General features: G+C 33.4%; 1 protein-coding gene across 5 annotated transcripts in view; it reads right to left on the reverse strand.

The window, feature by feature from the left end:
* The window catches only part of LOC123233386 (retinal dehydrogenase 1), a 161,381-nt gene that overhangs the window by 5,835 nt on the left and 131,095 nt on the right, over positions 1–24,451 (reverse strand). The window contains exons 2-11 of one of the 5 annotated variants that reach the window (XM_044659518.1): positions 23,524–23,628; positions 20,457–20,597; positions 16,626–16,755; positions 15,742–15,803; positions 13,018–13,146; positions 11,087–11,200; positions 8,515–8,617; positions 6,043–6,227; positions 3,919–4,083; positions 216–373 (exon numbers count right to left, since the gene is read on the reverse strand). In XM_044659518.1, coding sequence (XP_044515453.1) covers positions 216–373; positions 3,919–4,083; positions 6,043–6,227; positions 8,515–8,617; positions 11,087–11,200; positions 13,018–13,146; positions 15,742–15,803; positions 16,626–16,755; positions 20,457–20,597; positions 23,524–23,628 — 1,292 coding nt within the window. The remainder of the gene's footprint in view (positions 1–215; positions 374–3,918; positions 4,084–6,042; positions 6,228–8,514; positions 8,618–11,086; positions 11,201–13,017; positions 13,147–15,741; positions 15,804–16,625; positions 16,756–20,456; positions 20,598–23,523; positions 23,629–24,451) is intronic. The other 4 variants (XM_044659512.1, XM_044659523.1, XM_044659530.1 and 1 more) reach the window with 4 other exon arrangements.

Genomic DNA, 24,451 nt, shown 5'->3' on the forward strand with positions numbered 1-24,451 from the left:
ACCGAGGATAGCTAGACTTCAATTAAAGTACCAAATCTCTAATCTATAAAACATTAGTGGCTCAGAAAACAAGAACAGAAGGTCTATATCCCAGTGACCTACTTGATTTGAAAAGAGGGAAAATACTGTTTTTCAAATGTCCAAGTTTTTCTCTTAATGTGGTTTAAGACATAACAGAATTCCCCAAAAGCCCACAGAGATAAAGTTTGACTTACCAGACAGTGCCAGCTTGCAGAGCAGAGGAAATTGTCAAGGCTTTATCAAGGTCTTTGGTAAAAATGCCTGCTGCTAAGCCATAGCTAGTATTGTTGGCTCTCTTGACCACTTCATCTATAGTTTTAAATTTCATAATTTGTTGGACTGGTCCAAAAATCTGCTCCACAAAGAGAAGGACAAAGACATGGGGAAAATGAGAGAGAGGAAGGAGGGGGAACGGAACATACAAATATGGATTAAATCAAGATGGCTACTGTTTTGTTGCATGGACAATTTGTTTTTGTTTGGTGGTTCATTTGGAATATGAATTGAAACTTGATAAGTTTGTCATGGGCAGATGTTTTCTTAAGATGATGCATGAAATCACTTTGAACTGAAGAAGACTGGATTTAGTTTTCACTGTATTCTCATTGACTAGGATGGCATCCTGCATGTGGAAGGCAATTAAAAATGCTAGTTAAATGAATGCCCTTATAGAAACTATGTAAGGAGGCAGCATGGCATAATGGAAAGAATGCCAGAATCAGAATCAGAGGGCCTGGATTCTAATCTTGGCTATGCTACTTATATATTTGATATTGAGCAAATAATTTTGCTTTTTTAAGCCTCATTTTATTTATCTGTAATATAATAGATGAGCTCCAAGGCCTTTTCCAGTTTTAGATCTATGATCCTCTACCTAAAATTTACAGTGTTTTTGTCAGCAATAAAATTTTAGTTGAGGATTTTTATAACTCTCATTTCAACTTTTAACTTTCAAAGAAAATTGCACAAAGACAGGTCATCCCCAAAGGTTTCAACAAAAAACAATATTGTCAAACTGAATGTGTTTTATGATCGGATCACCAGCTTTATAACAGTGCCTGTAGCCAGGAGTCACTTGACACCATTTATAATTTAAGACAGAGAAAATGACTTAGTTAAACCAAGGAGTTACTTGAATGTTCACAACTCAGATCTGAATTTTAATCTCTGATGGTCAATAAGTTCCAAAGTCTATGCATAATCCAATCAGAAGGAATCATTTTCTGCTCATGGACAAAATGCCCACAGATGTATCACATCATGTCTCTGATCCTCTGTTTATTTTTTTATCTTAAAATCAGAGTTTCATTAGGTGATTTTTAAGATACTTCTTTAAATTCTTACATTTTATTCTCCTCATATTTAAAGAAGGGGGATTATTAAGTGCTCTCAAAGTTCCTTTCCAAGTTTGAAAACAATTTCTATACTTTGGAGTTTTCCAAGTCCCTTTCCAGATACTCTTTTTTTTTTCTGCCAAGAACTGCCATAAATTGGAAAAGACCTATACAGGGAATGCCAGAGGCAGAATATTCCATATGTTGTCATATTGATCACTTTGTCAGTCAAATCTGACTTTTTCCCTTTAAAAGAAGGGAGAGAGTCAGTGGAAAATGTCTGTGGAATTTAAAAAAAAATTAATGAAATTTAAAAAAATACTAAGTATGAACAAAAAACATGAGTGAGATATTATATTCTTAGGTATTAATTTTTTCCTACAAATCTTCCACTTAAATTCAAATCTGTCCAACAAGCATTATGAAAAGTTTAGACTAATGATCCATAGGTTCCTAGGACTTCCTTAAACAAAGGCAGATAAATTAGTTTCTCAAAGTAATGTTGTTCTCTGAAGGAGATGAATGCAGGCCCTTGGAATTGAAAATGCTTAGAGTGAATAATGAGTGGTTGTAAAGGGAAACAAAAATGAACATCAATAGCAGAATGGTCAAATTGGAAACTCTGTAAGTAAAAGGCAAACGTCACCCATTGTGACATCTTAGGTAGGTCACTTTGCCATCCTTAAGCTTTGGTTATCTTACCTATGAAAAGGATAATATCGCCGGTGAGTGAGATGACACAAATAAATAAAGGATCTATGATTTTACCAGTCTTGTACATTCCCTCCAACAAAATCAAACCATCACCAAGTTATGAACCACAAAGGAGTGGCTGATTCACACAAAGGTTAAGTGATATGTCCACATGACTAGTGAGTATCAGAAGCAAGATTGAGAACTGGGTCTTTCTAATTAGGAGCCTAAATATTTATCCATTATATCAGTGATAGGCAAACTTTTTAAAGAGGGAGCCAAAGGAAAGGAAATGCTCATCTGTCAGTCTATTTCTAAGGCAATTCTTTCGAAGTTTCATTGCATGATATTCTACTCATTTTATTTGTCAGATTAGGAATAATGTCACGTGGCCAGATAGAACATTTTTGCCCACGGGCCATAGTTTGCCCATCACCGAATTCTATCATCATGCTTTTGTGTAAGTGCTGGCAAAATGAGACCAGAGAGTTAAGTGCTCTCTGAAAAGTTAGATGGGCTTAACGAGGACAGGACATGGGCATGCTAGGAAATATTCACAATTGTCTCTCCAGAAATAGTGACTCACTTTTAAGTTTGATCCACATTATTAACATTTCCTTCATTATTTTCTTAAGTCTAGGCAGCAAAATATCAACAAGTAAACCATGATTTGTGAGAATTGGTGATTTTTAAGGTATAAATTGTCATGATGAACATTTTTCAATTGGCTCTCAAGAGACATTCAGCACAGCCTTCAGCATATCCTTAAAAGACATTACTATGTACTATTATATTCTACAACTGGGGGACAATATTTTTATTAAATTATCTTTTAATCATATTATTTAAATGTTTAAATGTGGTCTGTTTTGGTCTCTTCCATATATAAAAATATTAAGAAACTGGAGATAGGTCAGAGTGGTTCAGTGGAAATAGCATTCTTCAACTTTCTAATCAATAGATATGGGTTCACATTCTCTATCTAATGCTGACTAAGCATTAAACAAGTTATTTCTCAAGAACTCCTGTTTCCTTATCTAGAATATAAAAGAGTATTAAGGCCTTCTGAGGTGCCTTCCAGTTTTTGGTCTATGAGGTTATATAATCCTTAGAGTGCTATATAAATTTTAGCAACTATTATCATTATCATTATTATTAGATGGAATAATGAAATTGGATGGAAAGGGATACAGAAACTTCAGCTGGATAGAGGGGAAAACATCTGGACAATAAGAGTGTTAGGAATATTGGTAGATTCTGTTAGTCTTCATCCATTCAGATGTTTTGTAATGATAAACAATTTGTTATGGAAAGTTCCTTATATTTGTTAGCTTGAAAGACAGAGCTCTGAATCAGATGATATATCTTGATCTCTTCAAGATGTGATTGTTAAATGGGCTCAATGACTTCTACAATATTTCATAAATTCAAATTAGATCAGCAATTATCACAATAAGTGCAGGTATTATAAAGGTTCCCTATTATTGAAAGAGGAGAAGGCTTGAGAAGTACAAATGAATTTGGTGTTTTAATTTTTACTTTATGATTTATAGTTTATGATTTCTACTGATGGTTTTTTATAGAGATATTTTCTCTTTCTATTACTCTGGTATATTAATGTTTGGAAATTCCGTATCATAATTAGTAATTATTACCAGATGGTTTGGTAGTGCTTGGGGTTCCTTATCCTAGATGACAATAACTAAAGTTCTGATAATGAATAAGAAACGTCATTAAGGTAAAATAGAAAGGGAGATTAGCATCTACTGGGAAAGTTATTCAACAAGTTATACCTTGGAATTTGAAACTCTTATGTACACCTATGTATAAGAAAATGACTGATGGAGCAGAATGTAACCAATTCCTTTACCTCTTCTTTGGCAATCCGCATTTCATCAGTAACATTGGAGAACACAGTGGGCTGGATGAAGTAACCTTTATTTCCAAATGGTCCTCCTCCACATTCCAATTTAGCTCCTTCTTTTTTTCCACTTTCAATGAGATCAAGTATTTTTGTGTATTGCTCCTTATCAATCTACATGAAAAGACAAGGGGGGAAAAAGAAGGGGCAACACAAAGAAAAGAAAAAAAGCATTAAAATGATTCTTTAAACATATGATTTAAAAAATAGAAAAATTTTTAAATGTTGCAAATGTTGTACCTAAATAGTTCCCTAGACTGAGTTAGTTGTTAGTGGTTGCTAAAAAAAAATCTTTGTTCTTATAAATGTTACAAAAATGTAAATTAAGATTAGCATTTTTCAAAAAGATTCATTTCAGAGAATTTTATGGCTAGTTAATTAAAGTAAGTCCTTGACATATAGTTAAAATAAAGGGAAAAGGAAGACCCATTTTTAGTCATTTTCATGTGACTAGCCTTCAATTACTCTTAAGTAAGTATTCATATAAATGAAAGTTTCTAAACCATCTTGTTTTAAGAACCTTGGAGAAGTGAAATAATACAATTTTGTCAAATTATAATTCAATCAAAGTCCATTTTAATATGTTTTTAAAACTTAAAAAATATCCAAATATTCTTGTTTTACTTTTAAGCAAAGTAAACTTTGAGTCATTTGGAACTGGACCACAGTTTATTTGTTCCCAATGAGTTCACACTCTCCCTTGAAATCATTAAAGCTTATGGTAGAACTCATCAAGAGAAGTTTAAAATGTTACTTTAGTGTTTCTGGGGCCAGTTACTTGATAACTTGATAATGGCCATTGCAATATAAACACAATTACTTCCTTTTAGCATTCTTTTATTGCTATTATCTCTTGACATCATCTCATGCCACTGAGGTTATCCTATGTAAGAGAAGTTTAGTAAATATTCCATTTCTTTGTTAAATATTTCAGCATTTATTATTATTCCAGGAAAAAATATCCAAGTAAAGAAAATGGTTTTTTAAAAGTTCCCAATTCCTTATAGACATTTTTTTGGGGGAAGAAGACTGACAAAAAAACAAACAAACAATGTAGCAGAAAGATGATTGGATTTGGACACAGGTCAAATTCTAGCATGTGCAGTTGACTTAACGTGGCTATCTGACTGTAACTAATCTCAATTTTTATGAGTTTCATTTTCCTCATCCTTAAAAGAGAATAACAACATTTTCAATACCTGTCTCATAAGATGGTTATAAGGGAAGTGCTTTTTAGTTCCAAAGTATTATGTAAAAGAGATAATATTAGTTTTCAAGAGGGCAAAAGTTGGAGGAAGAGTACAGGATGGGCTGTGGGGAAGCATGTGGAATGAGAAAAACCAGGGAGAAGTAGAGTTTATGAGAAAGGAGGAGATAGAAAAAGGTGATAGAGGAAAGAGGAAATGGCAGTTTTGAAAAAAAGGAAAGTTTGAATTTTAGATTGAGTTATAATTTCTTACTAAATTCCATTTCCTTCTGTGTCTCCCATTCCTTGAGAATTAGAGAAAAAAAGTGTAAAACATTTTCCATGTTGCTTAAAAGAATTAGTCTGACTTGTTTTGAGGCACATTACACAGCAAGTGTCCTCTTTTCTGTATGAGGCAAGAGAACATGTGAGAATACCTTTATGACAATTTACTCCCTGTATACAAAGGAAGAGAAAAAGGCTGATAGATTTTTTTTATTAAATAATAAAAATAACAACATTTATATAGCACTTTCATGTTTTCCTAGTACTATTGGTATGTTTACTCATTTGATTTTCTATGAGGTAGGTACTATAATTTCCATTTTACACATGAGGAAATAGGCTGAGAACCTTACTCTAGTCTGAGGGAAGATTTCAACTCAAGGCTTCCTCACTCCAGTCTGAGGAAGTTCTGTTTCCTGTCTCAATTTGAGAAATTTTGACTGTGCTTGTTTTTTCATTCTATTCCAATCAGGTTCAGGAAAAACAGTAAGGCCAAAATCATCCTCATGTCATTCTGGATCCAGAGAAGTGAAAATAGAGACAGATTTCATTCTCTTTATTAATGTTTGTTTTCTATTGTTTACATTCCATTATTTACCAACCTGAGGGCCTTGTTGTACTTCTGGGTTCAGAGGATTCCCCAGTGTGTATTTCTTGGCACGTTCTACACTCCTCTGAACGAACTTATCATAAATAGCCTCTTCTACAAAAAGCCTTGATGCGGCAATGCAGCACTGGCCCTGGTGGAAGAACACACCCTGGTGTGCAAATTCTACAGCACTATCCACTGTTAAAAAGAAAGAAAGAAGGAAATGACCAGTCATCAGGTTATAAAATAGTTCTGCAAAGTTGAATACAATTCGTTTCTAAATGATGATTTTTATTTTTTGTTTTTTTGGAAAGAGAAGAGAAAATATCTTTTAGCCATTAAAATACACCATGGCTAGTGTATTTCTCTCTTTAGATCCCATTGTCACTGAATGTTTACTGTGGCGACAGCTTTAAAACTGGAAAGTTGAGGAAATCTTGAAATTACTATACAAGTCTCTAGGACATAACTTAGCAAAACATAATTTTGTAGACTTGAGTAAACTCTCCAGCAATAATATATTAAACAATTAGAGTGGAATCTAAGTTTACATTTTTAAAATCTTTAAATCTTGGTCTCCAAAAGGAATCTTTCAAAATGCCTCAAAAAGTGGGTCCATGTTAAGTAACAAATTCAGTGGGGGGGAAATTTTATAGCAAATTTCTCTGACAAAGGTCTAATTTTCCAAATATACAAGGAACTAAGTCAAATTTATAAGAAATCAAGTCACTCCCCAATTGACAAGTGGTCAAGAGACATGAATTGGCAGTTTTCAGAAGAAGAAATAAAAACTATCAATAATCATATGAAAAAAATGTTCTAAATCCATCCTGATTAGAGAAATGCAGATCAAAACAACCCTGAGGTACCATCTTACACCTGACAGAGTGGCCAACATGACAGTAAAGGAAAATAATACATGTTGGAGGGGTTGTGTCAAAGATCTGACCATTCTGGAGGGCAATTTGGAATCATGCCTAAATGACCTTAAAAGAATGCATGCCCTTTTATCCAGCAATACCATTCCTGGGTTTATATCACAAAGAGATATTATATCTGTGCTTTTTGTGATAGCAAAAAATTGGAAAATGAGGAGATGTCCCTCAATTGGGGAATGGCTGAACAAATTGTGGCATATGATTGGTGATGGAATATTATTGTGCTATAAAGAATGATGAATTGATGGAGCTCTATAAAAACTGAAAAGACCTACATGATCTGATGAAGAGTAAAATAAGCAGAACCATATCATTATACAAAGAACCTGTAACACTGTAAGTTGTTCAAAAGTAATTGACTGGGGGCAGCTGGGTAGCTCAGTGGAGTGAGAGTCAGGCCTAGAGACAGGAGGTCCTAGGTTCAAACTCGGCCTCAGCCACTTCCCAGCTGTGTGACCCTGGGCAAGTCACTTGACCCCCATTGCCCACCCTTACCAATCTTCCACCTATGAGACAATACACCGAAGTACAAGGGTTTAAAAAAAAAGTAATTGACTTTGCTACTAATAACAATGCAGGGAGTTAGGACAATTCTGTGGGACTTATGAGAAAGAATGCTATGTACATCTAGAGAAAGAACTGTGAGAGTAGAAATCCAGAAAAAACGTGATTTATCACTTGTTTATATGCGATTTGTGGTTTTGGTTTTAAAAGTATAACCCAGTGGAATGGCTTGTCAGCTCTGGGAGGGGGGAGCAATGATGGGAGGGAGAAAACATGAATCATATAATCATTATTCCTCTTCTGCAAAATGGGGATTATAATAGTACCTTCCTCCCAGCTTTTTTATGACAATCAAATGAGTTAATATTTGCAACTTTTTAACCTTTAAAAAAGACATATTAAGTGTATTTTTGTTGTCATTATTGTGATCATTATTATAGCAACCCCAGGGATCAGTTTCCTTTAACTTAATGGAATCTTCTGACCTTCTTAAAGTCCTTCTGAAATAATTTCTGAGGGGGTGAAAAAACTTTTCCAAGATAACATCTCTTAGGGAGGTACAGAAAATGCACCAGTATACTATCATCTAAATAACTATGCAGGTAAAACAACAGGATGTAGATGGTACAATATCAAATCAAAGTTCCTGTGTCCTTTACACTACAGCTTAGCCTTTCTATTGGTATGGTAAGGTCTAAAAGACAAATGAAACATAACAGTGCTTTTTAGTTTGTTGATTTTGTTCAAAAAGTAAAAACTGAGAGGTTTTTGTTTGTGTTATTATATGAAAAACTCAAGTAAAATGTAAGCCACTGGAAGGGAGCAATAACTTTGGTTTCTGTCTTTTTTATTCCTAGCACCTAGCAAAGGTCTTTTCAAACAGAGAAGATTTTGGATTGTAATAGTTTTTCGAGTTGGTTTTTAAAAGCTCCATCTCAGTAATCTAGCTAGAAGTAATTAAACTCTTTGCACAATATTTCTCAAACATTACCCTATGGCATCGTAAAAGTAAAAGAAATGTAAAAAACGTTAATTATACTAACAGTCAGCATCAGCAAATACAATGCAAGGACTCTTTCCCCCCAGCTCCAGTGAAACCCTCTTCAGGTTGCTCTTCCCAGCAGCCTCTTTGATTAGCAGGCCAACCTGAAAGAGAACATACGGAGGAAGTTGGCTCCCAATTGGGAAAGTTGATTGGTTCCCATCCATAGAAATCTTGTATTTCTAAAATCTAAAATTCTCATAATGTTCTCTCATTTGTATCTTTGGCTTGTTTTTATTTTACTTAGGTAGGACACTGGACTAAATGATTTCCAACATCCTTTACAACTTGTAAATTGTATGGTTTCATAATCTCCTTTATTCTCAGGGTTCCTTATCTCATTCTCCTTTTCAATAACACTCTGTAAGGAAGGAAAATTGTAAGAAAACATTTGGAGATGTCTTTTGCTTGCATTTAGGTATTGAAAGGCCATGGGACCCAAACTCCCCTTCTCCTAACCACTACCAAAACTAACAGGCCCCTTCCAGCACCTGCCAACTCCAGCAACACCTGCCATTTAGTTTTATACTAAATGATAAAAAAAAGACATTAAATGAAATAAATGCAAGTTAAGCTCTTCATGTGGAGCATCTTTCACATCCCAGCTCTCCCAACCTGGACATATATATATTTCTTGTCCAAGAAGACAATGAATATTCTTTGCATTAAATTATAGCCTTTCCTTTCTATTTTCAATGACTCTAAATGGGCCATTTTTCTAAAACCCTTAACTTCTGTGTATTGGCTCCTAGGTGGAAGAGTGGTGAGGTTGGGCAATGGGGGTCAAGTGACTTGCCCAGGGTCACATAGCTGGGAAGTATCTGAGGCCAGCTTTGAAACTAGGACCTCCTATCTCTAGGCCTGACTCTCAATCCACCGAGCTACCCAGCTGCCCCTCTAAATGGGTTATTTTTGATAAACAATTGTTGCAAAGAAGCCCACCGCCTCTCCAATTCCATAGATTTCATTATATATAATTTGAACCAGAATTAGTGCTTCATTTTGGCTCTCCACTGATATTAAGCTAGCTAGACTGGGTAATAGATCTTGGAAGTGTAAACTTCCAACTTTATTTAACCATCATGACATAGAAAACCATCCCACAATTGATCTCTCAACTATATCTTCTAAAAAGTAGTTCTAGGTATTCAGATATATAACTGGACCAAATATAAGATGTCTCCAAACACTGCTATGTTATTAAAATCACCTTTATCAATAAATCTCTTATCTGAGGTTAATAATGTACTCAATTTCTCTGAGCCCAGTTTCCCCCTCTGTAACACAGAGAAAAATCCTTATAAGTAGCTAACTCAGGATTTTGGTGAGAATGAAATGAGATAATTTCAGCAATAACTTTTATGTATTCTGTAAATGATAGGTATTATTTGTTTCTGCATTTATTGGTCTGACATCTAAATATCAAATACTTATCAAAAGTTTACAAATATAAAGCTCATACAAAACAATATACTTAGAAATATAGTTTTAAAAAGCATAATATGTCCTCTGAATGCTATTATAATTTAAAAATATTAAAATGGATATAGATGGATACGACATATACTTGTAATCTCTTTTTGTTAACATATACATTTATGTGCAAATCTCTCTCTCTCTTTCCTTCTCCCTCTCCCTGACATTTTCCCTTTTCCCTTTTCCTCACAGTTACCTATACAATTCACAGACTCTGAGAATAAGTAAGGATTCATCTCATCGTTTTATTATATAGAGGAGGAAACTGAGGTACAAAGAGCTTGTGAGTTGCTGATTATGCAAAATTACTTAGTGACAAAGTCTGACTTTGAGCCTAAATTTTCTGACTTCAAGACAATGCTATTTGTAGGGCTATTGCAAGAAAAGTTCTTTGTAAGCTTTAAAGCATCATAGGCATGGAAGATCTTATATACGATTAAGTATTGATCCTGAGAAATAATACCCCAAATACAAAGTAATCATATAAGACTGCGAAGGCTTGGTTTGGATTTTCATCAAGAGTATCTATCATTGCATTCTAACTATGTGTGAACACCTTGTGCATGACCATGACCTTGCTTTGCTTATAGTCACAGTCAGTTCTTATACATCCACATATAACTCATCAATAGCAACATGTGGACCCACCTGGGCCTTCCTCACCTTATAAGTTGGTGTCTACTCACAGAATTAAAGTTTATTTTGCTGCCTGTCTAACTATGACAAACACATTAAGAAAGGAAGGTCTGATGGGGAAAATAATAGTACCTTGATTAAGCAACATTTATTACAAGTCTACTCCATGCTAAATTTTGTGCTCGATACAAGGCGAATGCAAAAGAGAGCAAACCTTAGTCTTTTTTTTTTGGGGGGGGGTTGTGGGGGGGGCGGGTGGGAGGGGAAGTGAAGATGGGGAGGGGCTGTTATATTCTTCCAGACCTGAATTCCTCTTGCATTAAATTGAAGACTGTTCTCTTCCTAAGTTCCTTCCCTCAAAACCACATTTGAAAGCATTAGATAAGAATTTAATTTAAATGAAACTTGACCCCCAAATTGTTGCATAAACTAAACTTTAGGGATGAGTTAATTTGTTTTACCTCTGTGGACCCTGTGAATGCCACTTTATCCACATCCATATGAGAAGAAATGGCTGCTCCAGCTGTGGGTCCATAACCAGGCACAATGTTCACTACTCCTGGTGGAATTCCTGCCTAAGAGAGTGAAAGCCACAAATTAATTCACAAATTAATTCCAGAGAAAAATGATTTAAAACTACTTTGAAGACAAAAGTAGGGATAGCTATGAGACTCAGTGGATAGAGAGCCAGTCCTGTAGACAGGAATTCCCGTGTTCTGGCCCTAGCTAGTTTGTAGCTGTGTGACAGTAGGCAAGTCACTTAACTGTAATTCCCTATCACTTCCTGCTCTTCTGCCTAGGAAGTGTACTTAGCATCAGAGCTAAGAGAGAAGGTAAGGGTTTAAAAAAAGAGAGAAAGAAAAACTAGCCTGCTTATCATCAAGAGTTTTAGAATCTCATTACAGAAGACAATTATACAAAGTAGAAAATCCACATCTATTAGTTCATTTTCATTTTTTTTTCTTCAAAGAGTGAAATATTTTTCAAAAAGAATATTTAGATTGACCAAGGGATGGCATAGATTTCTGTGGATGAGTGTTTCTTGAAGTAGAAGAAAATGAGCAGAAGGCAAAATCACTATTTCCCCAAAACATGATTTCATTCATTCATTAATTCATTCCTTACAACAGAAACATTTGGTTTGTCCAAAAGATATTTGAGATAAAAAATTTTCTGTACTTCATTTCCCTTTACCAGGAAGGGATAGAGTGAAGATGGTGACAACTATGCTAGAAAGGAAAGGGAGTTACAAATGGTATATACATATTTCTTCAGTCTATTGAGCTATCCATCTTTCTATCATCTTACTACCTTTGGATCTTCTAAAATCTCATCATGATATAACATTTAATTTCCATAACTCTCCTAGATCACAACATTTAGAAAGACTACCAGAGAGTAAGAATCAGGTCTTAGAGTTCTTAGGGCAAGGAATGTTTCAATCTTTAATGAGTAAGCACTATGATGAGGTATTAAAGTAAAACTTTATAGGAACTCATGATTTCTATTATCTGGCTCAAAGCAGACAGACCCTACTGAGCTAGAAAGGCTTTGAAACCAGATCATTAATAAAATCTATACATACTGACCTACAATCAACTTAAGGTCAATCATATCATTGCCTTGTGATTTACAGAATATTATATTTTCCAGTCGCAGCAACTCTAAAGATTTTCATCTTTTTTGTTTTGAGAATGTTATCTGTGTCAGTAAAGAAAATACACACACCAACAAAATCACATCTTTTGAAGTTTGAAGAAAAATAAAAATAGTGTCTGCATGTGGGGAAAGAGCAAACTTTAAAGGTAATTTAAGACCACATGCAATCTTAAAAAACTTTGACAAAAGTGTACTGGTAATGTAAATATGTTGTTAGCTAAATTTTTTAAAATAGTAAAACAAGCAACACAAGGAATTAGAATGTATTGCTGAGACATTTAGTCAAACTTTGCTTCTGACCCCACCTTAAATTAATATATATAGTTACCTTGCTTCTCTGAAGTCAATGTCAAAAATTTTAATAATTATTCTTACTCCTTACCTCAGTTTTAGAATTGATACTGATTGGTAAAGACTAGGAAATTGAGGTTAAGTGACTTGCCAAGGGTCACAGAACTAGAATATGTCTGAGGCCAGATTTGAGCCAAGGAACTCCTGTCTCTAGGCCTGGCTCTCTTTCTACTGAGTCAAAAAAAAATTTAATAATTATAATTTTAATGTTTTCTTATACTTGGGCAAGTACCATTTTGTCCTACTTATTGTTAGGTGAAGTAGTTGCTTCATGTAAAGGGAAGCAAGAAATCTGAATCAGCAGGATGATTCTTAATGAGGGCAGTACTCCAGTTTTTCACATGGTAGATTGTTAGAGCATGTTGTGACTTAGCAGACGTACCTCTTTGATTAATGATGCTACATAAAGAGCGCTGAGGGGGGTCTGCTCTGCTGGCTTGACAACCACGGTGTTTCCACAGCAAAGGGCAGGGCCAATTTTAACAGCTAGCACAACCAAAGGGAAATTCCACTATAACGCAATAAACAAACATCAATTTCTTGATTAATACGGTATCATATTCTTCATTAAACTTTAATATATCATGATGGTATACGGTGATGCTGAAGAGTGGAATGGAAGTTCTGGAAGGTTCTATCCAATCAAAATGCTTTGGGTTTTAGAAGTGCTAAGTTTTATGTCATTTAAAGACCAGCATAGTTATGTTTGCAATAGCTAATCAGAGAAGTGGCCATCAACTGAAGAATTTTTTCCTCCAAGCAAACAACTTATGAAAAATATCTATATAGAGGGATTATTATTGAGTTCAAAGAAGGGAGAACACACTGCTGAGATTGTGAATTTGTCAAAAAGTAAAGTAATGAACTTTATTTCAATTATTATGTTTCCTATATTTTCAACATTTCCTTAATATTAAAAAGTAATCTAGAATAATACCAACTGGAATTGTGATATCATAGATTTTACATGAGTACAGATTCACTGACATCTCATTTTATATATATAATAAACCCTTCTTTTCTGTCTTACAATTGATACTACATATTAGTTCTAAGGCAAAAAGAGCATTCAGGGCTTTGCAATTGAGATAAAGTAACTTGGTCAGTGTCACATAGCTAGGAAGTGTCTGAAGCTACATTTGAACTCATGACTACCTGATTGTCTATCCATTGAGACACCTATCTGCACATATATAAATTTTTAGAAAAATCCACTGTTTTATATGTGGTGGGGGTGCAGGGATGAGTCATGTCTTTTAATTTTCATCCTTTTGAATTATTTTTCTACCAAAAAGAGTAACATTTCATGTGTAGGAACCAAATTCCCAATATGACGCAAAAATTATTAAAGAATGAAATATTTCTTTTTCTATTAACCATGTAATATTGTTTTCAAGTTTATTGAATTAGGCTTTAAATATTAGAAATCATCTACCAGATTAACTAGTTTGTCAGAGATATAGACCTGAGTGAAGTGTATGTGGTTTTATATACAACTACAGAATGTATATTTGTTTATTTATCAATTCATTCATTCTTCTAATTCTACACTTATTCATTCATTTTTCTATTTAACTATCTATTGTTGTCTGTTTGCCTACTTGTCTGAATGGTATTCTGGAAAGTGAAAATGTTTCATTATTTAGATGGGCATTCCTTCAACTTTAAAGGAAATACCAGTAAGGATGTACTCTGATGTTTAAATCATGAGAAAAGAAATCAGAATATAAATCATTTGTATCATGAGATTATATATATATATACATATATATATACATATATATGTTTATACACATATGTAATATTTTGGAAACTAACATAATTTCTAAATATTAGTGATTATGGATTATGGTGAAATAGAATGCTGGATGTATAGTTAGTAAATCCTGAGTTCAAATGGAGCCACTGATACTTATTACCTCTGTGACCCTAGACAAGTCACTTAACCTCTATCTATCTATCTATCTATCTATCTATCTATCTATCTATCTATCTATCTATCTCAGTTTCTTCATCCTTGAAATGAAAAAAAAAATAAGAGTACTAACTTTCCAGGCTTGTGGTAAAAAAAAAAAAGATATTTTGAAAGTGTTTCAGAAACTCTAAAGCATTTTAAAATTTCTAGCTATAATAATAGTAATAGTATTATTCTCTAAGCTTCCTATGTCTCGTATTCTTATGTGAGTAGCTTGCCAAAATGCTTCTGACATTATTTAGTAAAGATAATATTTCAATAGATCTCTGAACTTATTGGCATTGGTATTCCTAGACAGAATCCTATCCGTATTCTTTCATCCTTCAAGATTTCTAACTACATTATACTTTCAAAAATTATTTAAAAGATTTTCACAGTTTGAAGATAGTGTTTTTTTTCTGAGATTAGAACTTGCAGTCAGCAATTGAAAAAGCTGGTGAGCAAATGGGGTCCAATATGATTATAATGAAATAGTGTCCTTTGCCATTTCCTTATTGCAAATCCCTTAATAATTTCTTCTTCCTAGAGAGATATAGTGGACAGAACCAGACTCAAAGTAAGGAATAATTAAATTCAAGTGTGTTTTTAATACACTAACTGTATGATGCTGGACAATCATTTTAATTCTTATTTCTCTAGGCATCTCTGTAAGACTATGTATTATAGTGAATGAACTGAACTACCTTGATAGGGGAATAGGGAAGGCTCAATACTAGTGAGTGAAAGTATAGATCCAGTCTCTAACTCTCTTTCCTTATCCCATACCAAATTAAAAAAAGATTATGCAAACTGAGGCATATTGGACAGGAATATTATAAAGGTCACAAATAAAAAATGAACTAAACTCACATATATATGCTAAGAATTTAAAATGTCTGATGAATAAATTGAATTCATTGATATTGTAAACTTAAAAATACTACATTGACATAAAAGTGTTTAAGGATCCTTAGTTTATATTAAGGAAGTGATTTAGTCACAGGAAAAATATTGTACACATTGATTATTGTACATGCCTTTTATTACTTACATATTTAGTATGATTCTAACCTCTCCTTTATGTGGTAGAGAGAATTCAATTCACCTTTTAATGAAATAGTTTTCAAAATCTTATATGTGGAAGTAACTTACAGGAAGAATTTGGCCACAAACACCAATTGGTTCATGTCTTGTATAAGAGAAAAATTTTCCATCTAAAACAAACCAAAATTAGAAAAAAAATATAGAATATCAGACAAATATTGCTAAAAAAACCAATAGTTACAAAAGTAATTATTTTCTACACAGAAAAAGAGGATTTTATAATACTACATTTTAAAATAGTATATGGTATATTGTTGTCTCATTACATTCATGGGATATTTAATTTTTTAGTATTGTGTGTTTAGTTTTTTATTTTCAGTTTAAGTGACTTTTATTATGTAGCATAATATTTGAGGTTGACTTGAGCCATCCACGAAATCATGTCAGAACAACATTCCCTCATCAATTAAGAATGGTTTCATTTTAGTGAGGAAGATTGAAAGAGGCTGATTTGGCGATTAATAATGGCATTAGTTGAGTGAGGAGAGTGAAAGGAGATTGCAAAGGACTGAGGAGTAAAAGGAAAATTGCAGGTAACTAATACAAAGTTTTGTTTGGTTTATTTTCAAGGAGTTTGCCAGAGAAAAAGATGAGAACATGATGAAAGGATGATAGGGTTTGCTGAAAGTAGGTTAAGAATAGGTGAGACTTGAGCCTATTTAAGGGCAAAGGTTTAAGACTCAAGAGAGAAGAGGCAAGACTTTTGGAATCCCATCTGCTGGAGATGATGCAAGGGGATAGGATCTAGCATACAAGTAGAAGGACTGACCTTCTCAAGGAGACTGTCAATGCTATCAGAGACTGAAGCAAAGGAAAAGAAACTAGCAGAAAGAAGCAAAAGAATGGGAAAGTGTAATTAAAATAATTCTAGCACCAAATGCTAATATACATTGAATGTACATTTTTTTAAAGTGCTTCTCAAATTTACTTACCAATTGGTATTGTAGAACCATGAATCTTATCTGCCCAGCTTGCATAGTAACGGATAATTTTCAGAGAGGTACTTATATCCATCAGATAGGCATTGGAAAAGAGTTTCCCACCATTTATTGATTCTATTGTCTGAAAAAAAAGATCAGGACCCAACCTGAGTTTCTTACATTATTAAAAGAAAGTCTTAGATTAATTGTCTTTCAGGCAACAATCTAGTATGATGAAGGAAGTCAGAGTAATAGAGGTTTGCAGTCAGGAAGGCCAGGGCTTAACTCTTTCCTCTAACATATACCAGTAGAGTGACTCTTGGGAACACTCTTTAAAGTCTGTTTGCCAATGGCAACACCATTAGTCCTTTCTCCAATATAAGTTACCATCTCTAGAATATTAGGAGTTAGCAGGCTAGGAACTGCCTCAACTAATGAAAACATTTATCTTTGCTATAATTACTCCTAAAAATATATCCATAGGGGCTTAGCTCATGTTCTGGAGATACATCAGTGCTAAACTACTTTGTCATATGATCTTTTACTCTTTGAAGATTGAAAGGGGAATACACAGAACAGAACAGTATTAGATAAGCCTATGATGGTAGGGGTGGGGAGAGTACATTGTGTGTGAGTCCTGACTACCAGGTTAGGCATAGTTGACGAGCAATAGGAATCACTAAGGAATTTTAAACGCAAGAATGACAGGAATAGGTCTCTCTGTAAGGAAAATTAACATATATGATAAATTTCTTCTTCTCATCCAACTCCCAATAGATTATAAAAATAATATACATAATAAAGTATTATATATCTTATATAAATATATGACATAAAGTAAAATATATCTTATAAAGTATAATCATATATAGTAGATTATAGACTCTAAGAAGAAAATATATCTTAATTACAGTCCTATTTTATCTTTTTTCCTACCACATACAGTGCTTTGAACCTAATATTCACTGGATAGTCAGTGAGAGACTGACAGAATATTACTTGTTACAATGAATAGTTTCTCTTTTGAAGGTTCATAATTTAAAAGTGTCTTGAACCCTAGCTAGCCTTGCTATTTTATATGAAATGTTGGGCTCAGTTCTTTGTGGCAACTTATTCTGGAAGATGTGAATAATATTGATAATATTTACATAATACCTTTTCAGTTTAAAAGCTTCTATTCATATTATTTCAAATGATTGATTATGAGTCAAATGGTGATGTAGAGTGTTAATAACTGGGTCTGGAATTAGGCAGAATTGAATTCAAATATAACTTGAGGTGTTATTGCCTGTGTGAGTATGGGCAAATCATTTAATCCCTTTCTGTTTTAATTTCCTCAACTGTAAAATGAGCATAATAATAGCACCTACCTCTCAGGGTAGCTGTAAAAGGCAAATGAGATCTTTTTAACAAATCACTTAGCATACTACCTGGTAACTAGTAGGTACTACATGATTTAATATTTTCTTTTTCCTTTGAAATCTTTGATATTCACAACACTATTTGGTAGAGAAGGACAATAGCATTTCTGATATTTATTGTTTTGATGGAAAAAGTCTCATTTTATTTTTGTAATGTCAACCATGCACTGCATCATACATAGAAAGAGTTAAATATATTTTTGCTGGATTGAATAAATTCATCACATTTCATCTTGAGATTTAGAGGGCAGGTTCAATGGGAATGTTTTCCAAACATACTTTATGTGTAACAGTTTTCTTTATCTGTAAATAAGCAGATAAAACTGCATGTCTTCTAAGATAACTTTAAGCTTTGAATTACTAGTATTTCTATGGATTGATTTTTGGGGACATATTTCATAACCGATTAACTGCCAGTCTATAAATTACTGTTAGGAAATTCAACATACACATGAAAGTTATGAGCATCAAAGCATACTCACACTATGAATTCAAATAATTTACAAAAAAAAATCTACTTTTCCTTTTACCAGCTCTAGGAACGGAACACAATGCCAGAGTGTAGGGACAAAGGAATTTTCCAGAGACTTGGTAATTTATGTAATATTTTGGTTAAAAAAATAAAGATCCAACTTTTATGAGCCATGTGTAGAATGAGTCTGGGACTTAAAATTAAGATAAACAAATTGAATTTTGCCTCTAACATATAAAACCTTGGTGACTTTACACAAGTCATTTTTCACTCATCTTATTTATAGCTTAAATATGCTTAGGAGTAGATGATTGCTAAAGTTCCTTCTGAAATAAAAATTCACTGATACTATAAACTTTAGACAAGTCACAATCTCATCGAGCCTGAGTACTTTCATTTCTAAAGTTTTAATTAATGCCAGTCAATCTCAATTCTAAACAATTGATTAACTTTTTTTAAGTGGTATAAATGGATTTATATCTGGACCATAAATTTCAATATAGAAGTGATGACCTTTGGTTAAAGATGGAATACAGAGAAAAAGGGTTTGTAAGAATAAGTTTTCCTGGAATCTTGCAAATATAATCAATCGTTTTATGACCGAAAGGAAAAGAGGGACAAAACTGCTTACCAAGCTAATAACCACATAAGGTAGTTGCACTGTACCTACTAATAATAGCACTGGTTTATCAGAATTTTAAAGATACTAAATCTAAGAAAATAGCAAGCGGTGGAGTCCATAGCTTCCAGCATCAATATGTAAATGTACAATATATGGAAATTAATGTAAAAAATGTACAATATATGGAAAATAAAACTGGACAGGAGAGATTAATGTAAGGAGGTAAAAACTGATTTGATTGATATCAATGAGCTTTGGCTCAAGATGAGGTACACAACTAAAATATGATTTCAGGATGAACATTTTCCAAAAAAAGGGGAAAAGCAAAAGAGGGATAAAAAATATGGTAATTTAAGAAGAAATGCCTTAGTGAACAAATTTTTCAATGAGAGGAGGAGAGCATAATGGAGTACATTTTGGTGACAAACAATGGAGGCAGAAACAGATACATTATTAAAAACGAGTTCAAAGAACCAGTTTCACAGATAAAAGGTATGAAAGGTAATGAGCTAGACATTATTTCCTCTGAACAATAACTGTGACCTTTCAGTGGAATGAAAGGTCAATCTGTGTCAGCTCTTTAATATGGCAGCCAAAAATGTTTCTAATATTTGAAGGATAATCACATGAAAAAGGGATTTGACTTGTTTCCTACTTTGTTCTAGATCACAGAACTAGATAAAAATGGCATACATTGAAATGAGGCAATTTTAGACGTGATATAAACATATAATCTTCCTTAAAAAATTAAAACTATCCTAGCATGGAATGAACTGTCTTGAAATTAATGGTTTTCCCTTTAGTGGAGGTCTGAAGCAAAAGTTAGATGGCATTTTTTGATAAGTTGTAGAAGAATTAAACTATATATTCTTCATATGTGTTCCATTTTTGTGATTAAGAGTTTTATAACCTTTTAAAAGTACCATATAAACAATAAGATATTATTATCAGCTACTACTACTACTAGAACTACTACTAGAACTACTACTACTACTACTACTACTACTACTACTACTACTACTACTACTACTACTACTACTACTACTACTACTACCACTACTAGTACTACTATTACTACTACTGCTCTACTACTACTGCTACTACCCTTACTGCCACTGCTACTGTGACTGCATATAAAAGGAGCAGTCAGTAAAATTTCCTTTCACATTTATAGAAAAGAGGAGAAATATTTTGAAAAGGTATTCTTTGTGATCTAGGAAGATTTTTTTTTGAGGACATGAGATCATTGTTGCAAACAAAACCAGCTCATAGTAAAGAATACAGGTCAGGCCTCTTCCAAACCTTTGCTTCATCTGGTGCATACTTACTGCCAAGATCAGACGGTCCCTTTCCATTAAATCAGCCAGTTTGTTCAGAAGCCGTCCTCTCTCTGAAGCATCCATTGTCCTCCATGGGGACCCAAACTGAAAAGCCTCCCTTGCTGCTTTCACTGCCTTGTCCACATCCTCCTAAAAAGTCAAAGAAAGTTAAATTCAGATGGATACTCAAGAGACATTTCTCAATATAATTTGGCCCTGGAAGACAATGTATAATGGTGAAATTCAAAAGGTGGTAAAGAAGTATGAAACACTACACAGGCAAAAGAGCATTAGGGGAAATTTCATTAAAAAAGAGACTTATATATCTATTTTAATTCATTTTCATATTTTTAAGATGTTAATTTACATAATTTGAATCACAAGGTCACAGACTTTGAGCTAGAAGGGATATTTTAATATCTTCATCCCATATTTATGTGAAAAAATAGTCAATGTTTTAAGGTTCATGTGTTGCAAATCTGGAATGAAATTCAAAAAGTATCTAGCCAAATGTCCTTGTTTTTCTAGGGAGGAACATGGAAGCCAAGAGAATTGAAGAGACTTGCCAATATCACACGGGGGGACAACTCAGATTTAAATCTAAATCTTCTGACTTTAAATGCAATGCTCATTTCATGATATATGCTGTGTTCATTCCTTATTCCAAATCTGTTCCTTTTTTGATGCATAAGTAATGTTATATTAAATATTTGGGGATAATTTTGTTAGCTTGGGAATTTCCCCCCACAGAATTGTAGTCTGGAACAAAAGGGATCCCTACAACACTGGGACATTGTTCACTTGGGATACATTCTGAAAATTTTGGTATGTTGTCTCATTGCTGTCATTATCTTTATTAAAATTAAATGTTGTTTCTTTATGCCCTTTGATCCACTCATTCTTAAGGATTAGATTATTTAGTTTCTAATTAATTTTTTATCTTTGCTTTCAGTATCATTTATTGAATGTAATTTTCAGTGCATTGAGCTCTGAAAAGGATGCATTTACTATTTTTTTCTCCATTTTTGTGATATTTTTATGCCCTGACAATTGAGAACTTTTTAAAAGACCATATATAGCTGAGAAAAAGATAAAACTCATCTTTTTTTCTAGGCAATTTTCTTCAGAGGCCTATCATATCAAACTTTTCTGAAATTCTTTTCATCTTCTTAACTTAATTCATTTTTACTTCCTAGTTAAATTTCTATACATCTGAGAGAGGAAATTTGATATCTTCTATTAGTAGTGTTGTGTTTTACTGTCCATTTCTTCCTGTAACAGAGCTTTTCTGTAAAGAATTTAGATACCTTACTATTTTGGTGCATATATATTTACTATTGATATGACTTCATTGTCTATATTACCTTTTAGCAAAATGGGATTTCCCTTATTATCTCTTCATGTCTATTTTTGCTTTTGCTTTGTCTGAGATCATGATTGCTACCTCTGCCTTGAACTCTATGTGTATTTTTTGGTTTCAAGTGTGTTTCTTATAAAAAACCTATTTTTGGATTCTGATTCTAATCCATTCTACTTTCTACATCAGTTATATGAATGATATTCACAAGTATAATTGCTACATTTTTCCCTCCATCTAATTTTTTTCTGTTTATCCTCTCGTTTTTACTCTGCTTCTGCTCAAATGTTAGTTTTGCTTCTGACCATTATCTTCCTTAATATGTGCTGCATCTTATTACTCCAATCCTTTTTCTTTGCTACTTCCTCTCTTTCTTCCCTATTGGTAAGATAGATTTCTATACCCAACTATGTTTATGTATAATACATGCATACACACATAACATACATGCACACATACACATGGATGCATGTGCCACAGTTTCTTGTAGCCACTGGCGAGAGTTCAGTGACAGGTAGACAACAAAGATGAGCAATCTAAAGAAGGGCTCAACAAGGCCACTCACTGGATGTTCTATCAATCTATAAATATTTACTGAGCACCTATTATGTGTCATGCACTGGGAATACAAAGAATGCCAAAAGGCAGTCCTTAACATGTAAATGATTATGTATAAACATGCTATAATCAAGCTTAATTGGAAAGAATCAAGAAGAAGTCACAGGAGAAATGGGAAAGATTTTCCATAGCAGTTGAGAGTTTAGCTGAGACTTGAAGGAAGCCAGGGAAGCCAGGAAGTTGAGATAAAGAGACAGAACATTCTGTCATTATCAACAATTCTGTACATTGAGTGCATCTGCTGAAAATGTCTGAATTCTAGAGATGGAGTGCCTTGTTTTAAAGAAAAGCAGTGGTCAGAAACAAAACAGACTTTTGAGGAGAAATGGGGCAAAAAAAGAGGACAAATAGATGAAAACAGGATGTAGAGAAATAGACAGCAATCATAATCTGAATGTGAAAATAGTAAATTGTATTAAAAATGAGAATCCAACAATATATTGTTTCTAAGATACATACACACAGAATTGAAATCAGGGAATGAAAGAATGTATTATGCTTCAGCTGAAATAAAAAAGGCAAAAGTAGCTAGTTGTCTAAAAGGAATCCATTACTGTGAATTTTCTTTGACCCAGAAATACCACAACTAGGCCTGTATCCCTAAGAAATCAAAGAAGAAAGAAAAAACAACACATATGTACAAATATGAATAAGTTGTCATATACGATTTTGATGGAATACAGTCATGTTATATATAAGAAATGATGAGGATGGTTTCAGAAAAACCCACATGAACAAAGTGAACTGAGCCAAACCAGAACATTCTACACAGTTACAGTAAGACTGTGATGATAAACTGTAAAAGACTTAGCTGCTCTGATGTTTAAAACAAATCTAAAGAAATTATGATGAAAAGTGTTAACCACCTTCACAAAACTGATGAACGCTGAATGCAAATTGAAATATTAATTTCTCACTTTCTTTTTTTGCAATATGGCTAATAATATGGAAATGTATTGCTTGCTTTCCCAATGAGTAGATATGGGGCTTGAGGGAGGAGGAGAATTTAGAACTTAAAATAAAAAAATGTTAAATATAATTTTTTTAAAGTTAGCGAGAGTAAGCAAGGTTTCCTAATAACTACCATGTGAGAAAACTCACCTTATCACCTTCTTCCACATCACAAATTTTTTCTTCAGTAGCAGGGTTAATGACTGGGAATTTCTTGCCACTCACTGAATCATGCCATTCATTGTTTATAAATATCTATAGGAAAATAGAAAGGGAAATCAAGGTTTATACCTAGTGCATTAGCTTTGGAAAGTTGGCCACAGTGATAAAGCCTGAAACACTCAAAACATTTCAATCATATGTTTCAGTGACACCACTTTCCTACCCTTCTAATTCAAAGATGCTATCATTCTGCATTTCCCACTTTCCCCCTGTAGTTTGTTTTGGGTGCCTAAAAAAGCAAATCTTACCGTATTCTTTATAAATGTTATTTTAAAATATAGACAATCCATATAATAGCGAAAGAAAAGTTCCTCAAAATAATGACTTCTTTTAGTTCTCACAATTGTTGCAAGAGTCGGTTAAGTAGGGTTATAGTCACATGGATTATTGCATATTATTGTACTTCATTTTATATTCTTAATCAATGGGAAAAGAATGTGATTTTAGAATACTTGGAATAGGAATAGAAGACATATTCACACACACACGAGTATATGTGCATTTATGAGCAGATAGTTGTGGTTGGTGAGGGGAACTGCCAACTCAAAGATAAATTGAAAGATATGTTATACGATGGGGGAATCCTATGTAGTTAGATGATCAAAAAGTGGACACATATCATATATATGAAAATGTAGAACTCTATTCCTGAATTATTGACTTTCAGATTTATTCTACTATCTTTTGATTCACTTTGGGTTTATAAATTTTCTCTATTTAAAATCTCTCCTGTTTATTCATTTATGCTGACTTGAGGCATCCTACCTCAAAATGCCTCCAAAGTGTTTCTGATCTCTACACTCTCTCTCTCTCTCTCTCTCTCTCTCTCTCTCTCTCTCTCTCTCTCTCTCTCTCT

The sequence above is a fragment of the Gracilinanus agilis genome, chromosome 1 (genome assembly GCF_016433145.1).
Source record: "Gracilinanus agilis isolate LMUSP501 chromosome 1, AgileGrace, whole genome shotgun sequence".
In the NCBI taxonomy this organism is placed as follows: domain Eukaryota; kingdom Metazoa; phylum Chordata; class Mammalia; order Didelphimorphia; family Didelphidae; genus Gracilinanus; species Gracilinanus agilis.